The sequence below is a fragment of the Antedon mediterranea genome, chromosome 3 (assembly GCF_964355755.1).
Source record: "Antedon mediterranea chromosome 3, ecAntMedi1.1, whole genome shotgun sequence".
In the NCBI taxonomy this organism is placed as follows: domain Eukaryota; kingdom Metazoa; phylum Echinodermata; class Crinoidea; order Comatulida; family Antedonidae; genus Antedon; species Antedon mediterranea.
This window is the reverse complement of record NC_092672.1, coordinates 37,285,895-37,295,288: the sequence shown is the minus strand read 5'-3', so window position 1 is coordinate 37,295,288 and position 9,394 is coordinate 37,285,895. Positions and strand designations below refer to the sequence as shown.

Sequence of the window (9,394 nt, the reverse complement as noted above, 5' to 3'; positions counted from 1 at the left end):
GTTTTTTTAAGTCTAAGCATTTTTATTGAAGTTTACCAATTGTATATCATGTTTATTAGAATATAAAAGAGTACAAAATATTAATACAACGAATGACGCATTTCCAACAAAATTAAGTCTTAGCAAAGTATACAAGATATGGACTATAATGATGATAATAAGAAATTGTGTGTCAACATAAAATCTCTTAATAAAAAATAAAATAAATTTCAAAAGAATAAAATGGATTCAAAATTGTCTTATTCCTTAATACAAATGTAAACATCCAATTATTACGAAACAGCCATACCAGGAAAACTGAAAGTTTGTGACATTAATGTTAATAGATACCTAAAAGGTTTTTCTTTCGTATTTTACATTGGTTGGATAAAATTAATTTGTATCTTGGTTTTTTTAATAGATTGATTGAACCACGGTGACCAATCAAAACAGTATTATGAACTGCGGCTGCGCATTATTGATGTAAGTGCATCGCATTATTATTTCCCTTCAATTGTTAATATTTATATCAAACACGAATACATTCTCATTCACATGTTAGCTTACTATAATAAGTATGTTAATAATGTACTGTTACGTAATTGTGTTTTTTTTAAAATAATGAATACAACACAAGTGTATTTCGTTTTAATCTATAGTTTCACAGTTTTTGATGATACACATTCATTAGACAGCAACGAGTATTAATACTTTAAAAAAATACTAATTAGTTATAATACAAATATAATATCAAATATTGTGGCATCACTGTAAATATATCATTAATATAATAATTGCTGCCGCACTTAATACAATAGTCATTGAACATATGAGAAGCAGCCGGTCCACTACAACTGAAATGTGTTGCCATTTGTTGTACATACTATCAAAATCATTGTCATGCACAGTAGAATTATAATTGTGCGCATCATGCGCACTATCCACATTTCCTTTTGTTTCCAATGTCTTTTTACAATCGGCACTTTTACTGTCTTTAAAACTAGTTGTTTGTGTCTCAAATGCATTTTCTATTCCGTTTGTGTGATTATCGGGTATGGAAAGGTACTGTTTTCTTTTACGATATCTTCCAATGTAAGGGCCCAGCTTTTCTAGAAGTAGTATTTCCATCCAACGTGGCGGAGGCTTAACATCTCTGCCACAATATATATTGAGAACGACTGACGTCACTACCATGGCTAGGCATCCCATCGTTATAACGAATGTAAAATATAAACCTGGTAAATAAAACAAAAATAGATTAGATTAATTCAATGGCGTCTATACAATCTCAAGTTCTCACACGAATGTTGAAAAGAGTGTCAGTGAATAATGTCAAGGTCATGTGATACCCATATGATGATGATGTCATGATTTGCAAAAATACACACTACAAAGTTGTGCAGCTTTTATTATAATTATAGATATAAACATTACTAATTTTACATTCTAACCTAAAATAGGACTTCCGTCTGCAACTGGTGGTAGGCTTTCTGCAATGAATTGTTGAAATACCAGAAGGCTAAGAACGAGCGTCATCCCGTAAGAAATCTTTTCACCGCAATCAGGCGGCAACAGGTATACCAACGTCGACATGAATGAGAGAAGTACACACGGAAGCATAATATTCGACAGGTAAAACTCATAACGTCTTCTTAACCTAAGATACATTTTGATTGTTGAGTAGTTATAGGTACCACTAGCTATTCGTGTTTGTACATTGACCTCAACATCTTCTAAACTCCATATACCATTTTCAGCAAACTCAGTTTGCTGAGCTTCCTCACCACCCATCAGTCCAAGTTGTACTTCGTGACCTTCGTACGACCACGACCCAAATTCTAGTTCGCATATCTGTGTATCAAACGGAAAATATCGAACGTCTAAGATACAGGAACTGACAAAAATAGCTGGTGACGACCACGTGACCGAGCCGTCTGAACTCACGGTCGCGAGCAAGTCTGATTTTGAAGGCTCCGATTTACTATCAACGCTAGAAAATAAAAAAACAATACGTTTTTAGATATCAAATTTATTTTATAAAGTTCTGTGTTTACACTATCAAACCTTATGTGACAACAAATGTGATGTGCCCATATATGGACATGATGATGTCATATCACTACTATATTACACTACACTTTTTTGTCATATAACGTTTGATAGTGTAGACAGAGCTTTAGAATTTCTCTCTGAACAGTATTTTTAGAATTTGCACCGTATCCGTTTGTAAGTTTATTTGTAGCCTATTGGATAGGATACGATACTACTTACTTGTTGTAAAGCGTAATGTCCGGGTGCCATATTTGATGAGTCGCAACTCGTATCGAATCAACATTGGTTTCGTTGGCATCCCACTGTAGATACTCATCGACCCAGGCCTAAAACACAAAAGCAAAGTCAATTTTACGTCATGATGTCGGAATTACCGTTGTGTGTTTATACAATAGGCCATTTACAAGTTGTATATATTTGTTTAGTTTACTAATATTCGACTCATTGCGTAATCAAACTTACAGTTCTAAATACCAACGTATAGTCAACAAAGTATTTCATGATTTTATTTTTAAATAAAATTCCTATTTGTGTATGAATGCACCATGCAGAAAAAAGTATATCGGAAAAGCTTTCATTATAAATGATGGATAAATAGCGCCCCATAACGTCAGTTAAAACTAACCTAAAGTTGAGGGCGCTATTAATACTATATGATTTTAACGTTTAACGCCGTGCTGTAATAATGTACAATGTTACGTAGAATGTTAAACATTAAACATTATACTTACATATTTTAGCCAACCACTAACTGTCATTATCTGATTAGGTTCGTCCTGTATTTATGAAACAAAATAATTTTAAAATAGTCAAATCAAACTCGAACTAACTGCATTTAGATATATTAGATATTAAATCTAAAAATATTTTTTTTAAAAATATAACAGAAATTAAATTATCAAGTTACTGATTTATGGTGTGCCATCTGTTTCTTATTAAATGCCCTTTATTATGTCAATTCCATTGCTATGTATTGCTATGGCTATTTCATTGCTTTTATTCGTACTGTATACTGTGTTTTTGTATGGTGACGTATGGGGAAACCCCTCTATTAGCTAAAGCTATTTTTGTTTGCTCCATTTTCCATTATTATTATTATTATTATTATTATTATTATTATTATTATTATTATTACTTTGTTTACCCAGGGTAAGCCCAAACAGTTAAAAACTAATTTCCATTGGGGCCCTCCATTGAGTTAAAAACCATTTACATAATAGCGTTTTGCTGAATATAGTACTTCCTATGAAGTTCTGATTTAAATAACCCTAAGGATGTGATGGTTCTTAACTCCTCTTCGACACTATTCCACAGGGTTGCACCAACAACACTAAAACTTGTGGAGAAACATTCTGTTCTCGCAAAAGGAATCTTTAACTTCAACAATGTGGACTGCCTCGTTACACGTGACTGGGATAAGGGTGTAAATATATTAGTCATATATTCAGGAGTCATTTTATTTATGCATTTAAATACAAAGACAGTCCTTTTAAATGAAACTCTGTCCGAAAATGAAAGCCAGCCTGGATCTGAGAACATGTCTACTGAAGGAGTCAGATATGGACATTTTAAAATAAGCCTTGCAGCTCGTTTTAAACACTTATTAAGTGTTTTGTTATGGGATGCATACCTGCCACCCCATACTGTACAACAATAGTCTAATGACGGCCTTACTAGACTAGTGAATACAGTAGTGTGTTTATGCAACCTTGTGGAATACAGTCGCGAATCCGATTTAGCATGCCTAGTTTAAAAGAAACTGTTTTTCAACATGCGGTGACCAACTTAACGTTTCGTCAATTATGACACCTAAGCATTTAAAAGATTTTACCTTTTCAACTGAATTATTATATTTGCAATTTTTAGATTAAGGTTGTACGCGTTAGTAGATATTTTCTTTTTCGATCCGAAGAGCATTGATTTAGTTTTGTTTGCATTTATAGTGAGTTTGTTTCTGTTTGCCCAATTTTGTACTATATCTAATACCATATTTAAATTTGTATCTATTCCGTCTATGGTTGGTAAACTACATGTCAAGGTTGAATCGTCAGCGTACATGAACAACTTACAGTTGTTAGGAATACAATTTTGTAAATCACTTGTGTAAATGATAAAAAGCAGTGGCCCCAAAATCGAACCCTGTGGCACATCAATGTTTAGTGGCCACGTCTTCGATTTTGTGCCACCAATGTTTACATATTGACTGCGATCACTTAAATATGATTTAAACCACTCCATTACAGATGGTGACATGCACATACATTTGAGTTTCATGATTAACTGAGTCAAAAGCCTTGCTCAGGTCTATAAAAACAGTACCAGTCATTTTACCCTGTTCTATGGCATGTAAACACTCGTTGGTTATCATGTAGCGTTGTTACAGTTGAGTGAAACGGTCTAAACCCTGATTGACAAGATGGGATCAGTTTATTCACATTAAGGTACGAGTAGACGGCCGAATGTACCAACCTTTCTAAAATTTTTGAAACAATTGGTAGGATTGAAATTGGCCTATATTTATTAGTGTTACTTTTGTCTCCTCCTTTGTGAATAGGTGTAACAGAGGCCATTTTCCACTCTGTAGTGTAATGTCCGCATCGTATTGATAGGTTTAGGACATGGGTTAATGACTTTGTCACGTGTGTGTAAGCTAGTTTTAGCATTTTTCCACTGACGTCGTCTGGACCTGTTGCTTTACCAGCAGACATTACTAATATTTGACTTTGAACAAATTCTTCTGTGATGTCTGGCAATATACATTGTTCGAGTGAATTTGACTCAGAGACATTTTGGTTTGATTCAAAATGTACTACTGGTTTTAGCATTCGCCATATGTTCACCGATTGTGGAGAAATGTCGTCAGGATTGTTGATAGTACTTCCATTTTTGGAAATAATACAATTTGGGGCTGATTTTTCATTGGTGAATAAAGAATGATAGAATGATAAAAAAAACTTTGTGTGCAGAATATGCATTTCCTACGGGCGCCGCCTGACACACTAGCCTTTATTATTGCGTAATCAACAATTGTTTAAAATATTTACCAGTGATATAACGTTTGCGATTATGTAGCGCATCGAGACGTGACAAATCTCCTCCTGGACACGCACAGGTCGAGTACTCGCTGGGCCATACTCCCTCATTAATTCCTCAACAAGTAGCGATTCATTACTTCGAGAAGAAATACCTAGTAGATGATAATGGTAATAAATAAACTGAGCTTTATATAATATGACAATTTTTAGTTTAGAACAAAACACCACAACACTAAATGTTGATGAGGTGAACACAAAAGTATCATGTTTTGGACGCTTTATTATTGAATCAAGGTCAAGGTAATTTATTAAAATATTTAATTTAATAATTTATCAACAAGTAAAATATATATATTTTGCATAATTTACATGGCGAAAACAAATGTTGATATGAAGTTTGCGATACACCACGTATATATAGTTCTCAACGGTTCTTGTTCTATATTCACGTGGTGTACCGCAAACTTTATTTAAACAAGTAAAATATAAGAAACAGTAAAACATAAAAAAACAGGTAAACTATAAAACAAGACCATTATTAGGATCAAGATTAGAAATCTACAATATCTGATGCTGTGGCCGTACTTAAGTCAATATTAATTTTTAAGGATTCACTTAGAATAATTGTACACATTTTAAGTGTGTTTCCCTTAGCCTGTGTTATTGGTGAATACATGACTCTAAAAAGTATTGCAGGTCCTAAAACAATTACTTGCTTTTTTGTTTTGTATTTTACCGAAACGTAGGGGTACTTAATCTTAAAACTGTATACTGTAAAGAATAGTCGTACCTACCTCGTAATACCAGTAGAAAGACAAGCACGCTAAGCAGCAACACGTTCATGTTGTATATAGCTTTAAAACACCAGTTGCTGCATAAAATAAATATGATTGGAATTATTAAGACTCAATGTATTCAATCCAATTATTTCGACGCTAACTACATTTAACGAATCCAACTTGTGCACAGCTGACGAGAATTATAATAATACGCCAGTTTATCAAATTATCACGAACGTTTTTTCAGATAATAATTAACGTTCCGTGTTCACGAAAGTTATACAAACATGCTTGTGATCTGTATATATTAATATTATCGATCGAGGTTTCACGAAGGCCTTTGTTGTTGAAACTACCCGTAAATGTAAATTATATACCTCGTATTTGATGGTCAAGATACCAACACTTATAATAGTGATCTTTAATGCAAAACGTGGCCGAATGAACACGACATTATTGAGCATGATTCATTGCGGTTCAACACGATCATTATTAAATTTCCAAATCTGATCTAGAGTTTCTCTGTCGAGTAGAATGTAAAATTGGTAATGCTATTATCAATCATACGAACTTAATATTGGCCAACGTCATGCACTCAACGTTGACAGATAGTTATTGAATAATATTATGCAACTCGTTTGATACATAATGTGATATGACATGAAATAATAATGATTGAATTAGTACATGCTGTTAAGACAGTGATACTAATGGTGGTTTTGAAAATTAAAATGAACTCAATCCTCAAAAAGACGGTCATAGTGGGCAGTGCTATTCGTCGTGCAAGGACACCGTTCCGTGTATCATCATCAGTTTGTTCTATCTCCCTATATCATTAAAATTAATTACTGTTTAATGAATTTTATATGACTCAAGGATAGGTATTTAAAATATTATTTTTAAATTACATTATAATAATGTATTTTTCAAAATTAAGACATTTATTCTGTGAAAGTAAGTACGTCCCCGTATATGTGGTCTAATGTTATGGAATTCGAGTGTTCGAATCTCGTCAGCAAATTGTGTTCATAACAGTATAGAATTCTAACTTGTTGTGCTATATTCGATGAGTGGCATGATTCAAATTGATTTTAGGATGCGGTTTCGGCAGAAAATAAACTCGCAAAACGTATATTAGTTTACGACAATTTAACTCTTCAAATACACAAACTAATGGCTATTTTGATAAAATCATATCATTATTTTCTCTTGATTAACAGTGAACTAAGCAGACCAGTCTTATATTCCAGTATATAATCCATATATTGATATAATATTAACTGTGACGACAAAGTGTCTGGTTGTAATATTAATTTCTGAATGCATTTTATTTATCTTTCCAATTAATTAGATTTCGGAGTGAAAATCGGCGGAATGTTTTGTTGTGCAGAAACCACCACACTAGCCATTACTTAGTTTAGCATTGTGATCATGCTTGTGACCAAAAACGTGATAAGGGTTTTTTTTTCGCGTAGGGAACTTCGTCATAAAACAAATATAATGCTACGGTTGACAAATATTGTATAGAGAGATATATTCATAAATGACCAAATGATAGATAAGATGTAAACAACGTTTCTATTAGCTCATGTCTTAAGCTCTGTCTACACTATTAAACTTTATGTGAACAAAAATGGGATATGACCATAATATATGGACACGATGATGTCATATCACTACCATATTTAGGGCACATCATTTTTGGTAGACAGAGCGTTAAACAAGTGTAATTCATTGAATGTAGTCTTCACGACATCACCATTTTTATTTTATTTTTTTTATTTTATTTAATTTTCAGGCAAACATACATGACAACACAGCGGTGCAGCACCCTGAGGATTGCCATGAGTGCAAAGCACTATCGAGATGGCTCTCCATATACTGCACTAGAACATATAAGACAAACATATACACAAGATGCTCTACATAGACAAAGACTTATTATTAAGTCTTTGGGAGTGGAGTTGTAAATTGTCATGAGAAAAAAACCCTGACATATGACAGGACTTGAACCCAGGACCCTTAGATTGGTAGCCAAGCATCATAACCACCAAGCCACAGCTCCACTCCTAACATGACATGAAAACTAGAATCGAAAGAGATCCCATCTGTCTAACTACTCTAAATAGCTATTAACTGTTTTGTCATATATATTTATTGTTCTTTGTAGTTTTGATTTTATATTTGTCTTGCTCTTCTTTCCATTCATTGAAGCTTTCTCCTTCTGTGGTGTCCATTTTGAAGTATCCAATCATGATATTAATTATATAAAACAAGTGGTTATTACCAAAATGTTCGCCAAGGGCAAAATATACATTTTAATTAAAGCTGAATATTTTGTACTATGTAAGCCTATCTTACTGGATGGATAATAGTTGGCTATAAAGGCGTATGCATATATTCTTGTAATTCAATCATTAACCTAAAAAATGTTAGTATTTCGACCTTCAAAAGTTGATTTAACATAAATTTAACAAATGAAAAATTGCAATCAAGTTTCTATAAACCTAAAAAAAACCTCTCAAATATTGGTGGCGCTATTTCAAATGAGACATAACAAAAATTGAACTAAAAAAATACCCCCAGTTAATGCTTGTGGCTACGGCCCTACATACTCGTAGCCTCTAACTGTCATTCATTTGATTGCTTATACCCCCGCCATAATATATGAACAATGAAAACAAACAAAACACTGTACCTCCTTTACAACACACCTCCTTTCCCGTGAAATGAAAAAGAAGGAATACATAATATAGTATTATAATAGTACTATGTTCATACATAATATGGCAAATCCCTATTTAGAGGACATCCCCCCCCCCCCCCCCGGTGACACTTCGTAGGGTTCCGAAGGTATCCTCATAAGTAGAGGTTAACTATGTACAGTGATAATATAAAGAAAAATACGATTGTCTGTTTAGTAGGTAGGCCTAAAAAATAAAGAAAGATCCAATGGGTTTAACCAATGGCATTTCTTACCAATTTTAACAACTGGTCATTATTCCAACTGTTATCATCACTAGGTTCCGTTGACTCTTGTGCATTCTAGCATCATTATGTACACAATCATGTAGCTTTCGTTCATTTTATCTAATTTGCTGGTATATATTCCATACATGCATTTTGATGATGAGTTGTGAACTTGACCCCGACGGAAACAGCGCATGCGTTGTGTAATCGTTGCCGGTACGAGGAAGGAAATTAACTCGAACTTGTTCTTTGGTTTGCTTGTCTTCGATACATATTTATCTACCAGCAAAAATGTAAGGGTTGTTCAAACCTACGGTATTTAAATATGGAACGGGTGGTGATTCAGCAATATACACTGTGTCTTTGCTCTCATCCCCCATCATGTAATAAAGATCGGCACGAGTCTGCAATGCTGGGATCAATTTCGAAAAATAACTTGTAATTCATAGTCAGACAACGATAAACAAAATCTGTTGACAGAGGAAATTTAAACGCCATATTTAGTCGCCTCCTTGATTGCGCGTATCATCCACGAGTTTTAAAATGTTGTTGTTTAAAAAAACAAATACAGGTGTAACT

At 33.5% G+C, this 9,394-nt stretch overlaps 1 protein-coding gene across 1 annotated transcript; it reads right to left on the bottom strand.

The window, feature by feature from the left end:
- Window positions 1-742: 742 nt before the first annotated feature.
- Window positions 743-9,023, bottom strand: LOC140045471 (neuronal acetylcholine receptor subunit alpha-9-like). The gene is made up of 7 exons (XM_072090386.1): window positions 8,825-9,023; window positions 5,861-5,937; window positions 5,076-5,218; window positions 2,763-2,807; window positions 2,251-2,357; window positions 1,431-1,969; window positions 743-1,214 (listed from the first exon to the last, which is right to left on the bottom strand). The coding sequence occupies exons 2-7, from the start codon at window positions 5,907-5,909 to the stop codon at window positions 745-747; spliced, it is 1,353 nt and encodes a 450-aa protein (XP_071946487.1). The 5' UTR covers window positions 5,910-5,937; window positions 8,825-9,023; the 3' UTR covers window positions 743-744.
- Between the last annotated feature and the right edge of the window lie 371 nt (window positions 9,024-9,394).

What these genes read in the sequence shown, in the direction of transcription:
- LOC140045471 (XM_072090386.1), bottom strand. Translation starts at nt 5,909, where the DNA reads ATGAACGTGTTGCTGCTTAGCGTGCTTGTCTTTCTACTGGTATTACGA. An exon ending in TCGCAAACGTTATATCACTG is followed by an intron (nt 2,808 to 5,075) that starts GTAAATATTTTA and finishes TCATAAATACAG; the next exon opens with GACGAACCTAATCAGATAAT. An exon ending in AGACGGAAGTCCTATTTTAG is followed by an intron (nt 1,215 to 1,430) that starts GTTAGAATGTAA and finishes TTTATTTACCAG; the next exon opens with GTTTATATTTTACATTCGTT.